Consider the following 1,868-nt stretch of genomic DNA (forward strand, 5'->3'; position numbering starts at 1 on the left):
AGCTGACAGATAAAGTGGAGTACGACCAGAACCATCAGTGATATCAGGATTACAGTAACGACCATCAACGAAAAACCTCAATATATCCAAAGACCCTCCCTTTGCCGATATGTGTATTACGTTAAACCCTTTATCATCCAGTATAGAAATGTTGCAGTTTTTACTGTTGAGGTAACGAATGATGGGAAGGTTCTTAGAGAAAGCTGCAATAAGTAGTGGAGTACGTCCAAAAGAGTCGGTCATATCAAGAGATAATGGTGAATGGTCTATAATGTACTTGACTATACTCAATGATCCTTCTTCACAGGCTACATGAACTGGAGCCATTCCATTGTAATCTTTAATAGTGAGATCCAACTGATGCTTCTCCACTAGATGTTTGAGTATAGGAAGAGAACGACATTTACATGATAAATGAAGAACTGTTGATCCATTTGAAGTTTTAGCTGATACGTCACACTGAGGAAGACTAGTGAGGTAGAGAACTATAGCAACATGTCCTTCCTGACATGCTATGTGAAGGAGAGTAGATGGAGTACCATAAAAGGGTTTAGTGGCATTAACATGAAATGAATAATTGTTTAATAAATGCTTTAAACAATACAAATGGTTGTCTTGTGCAGCATAAAAAGGTAATAAACCATTCTTAAATGAGGCTACATTGATATGATACTCTTGTCTGAGCCATTCTAGTATATGAACATGTCCATTCCTCACTGCAGCTTCTGGTGATGATGCTATGCCAAATATTCTAAGATTAAGTTTGTATTGTTTTATTAATAATTTTAAAAGATCAAGATTACCAGAGAGACATGCTTGAGTGACACAAGTGAAGCCAGTCTTACCTTCAGTAGTGACATCACATTTCATTACATCAATTAGAAATGTCACTAGTTGTATTACACCACTAGTACAGGCATAATGAATTGGTAGAGCATCATTATCATCAGTAGAATGTAATAGACTAGTATATTGTGGATAATTATTAATAATATAATTGATAAATAAGAAATGACGATTCATTGTAGAAAAATGAATCACATTCATGTTGTATGCTCCACCTACCCTATCTAAATCACATCCACAATCTTTTACTAAATACTCTAAGACATCAATAGCACCAGCTTGAGCTGCACAATGAACTGCTTGCATACGATCAACGCTTTTAACTTGAGGACCTAGTTTATATTCATTAACTAATAATTTAATTAATGATAGTTTAGTGCTATTTACTGCTTGAAATAATGCAAATGATGTGAGAGGCAATTGATGATTATTAATAAGGTATTGGACTAGCTTCATGTTACCGCTGCTAGCACTATGACCTAATGCATTACATTTATTATTATCTGTTATGTTAATGTCACTGTCTTGTACTTCAATGAGATATTGACTCAGATCAACGTTACCATGACGACATGAATAATGAAGAGGCGTTCTACCCTCATTACAGGTTATATTAATATCAATGTCAGTAGTATTCATAATATATTCTACTGCATTGATACTACCTGACATACAAGCTAATGCTAATGGTACTACACCTTTGTAGTCTGGTTGACTGGCATTCAACCTATACTCAGATACAGTATAACTGAGTAGAGTAGGTGAACCTGATAAAGCAGCATAATGTACTGCAGACTGACCCTCATAATCTAATGAACTTGTATTAATACCATACTCCTCTAATACCTTCACTAATAATATACTACTACTAGTACATGCTAAATGAACCAATGATTGACCAGTAGCAGTAATAGAATTTATATTGAAATTATTAATAACGCTTGTCTTCTTGAGGAGTGCAGACAAAAGGCTCACTCTTTTGTGCTGTTTAGTAACATTTATGTTTAGTGATAAAAATATAA

General features: G+C 34.4%; 1 protein-coding gene across 1 annotated transcript in view; it reads right to left on the minus strand.

The window, feature by feature from the left end:
* Window positions 1-1,302, minus strand: part of LOC105315032 (ankyrin-3-like) — a 2,100-nt gene extending 798 nt beyond the window's left edge. The window contains exons 1-2 of the mRNA XM_011409525.1: window positions 459-1,302; window positions 24-371 (exon numbers count right to left, since the gene is read on the minus strand). Of these exons, the coding sequence (XP_011407827.1) occupies window positions 24-371; window positions 459-1,302 (1,192 nt within the window). The remainder of the gene's footprint in view (window positions 1-23; window positions 372-458) is intronic.
* Between the last annotated feature and the right edge of the window lie 566 nt (window positions 1,303-1,868).

The sequence above is a fragment of the Amphimedon queenslandica genome, unplaced genomic scaffold (genome assembly GCF_000090795.2).
Source record: "Amphimedon queenslandica unplaced genomic scaffold, v1.1 AMPQUscaffold_11952, whole genome shotgun sequence".
Lineage (NCBI taxonomy): Eukaryota > Metazoa > Porifera > Demospongiae > Haplosclerida > Niphatidae > Amphimedon > Amphimedon queenslandica.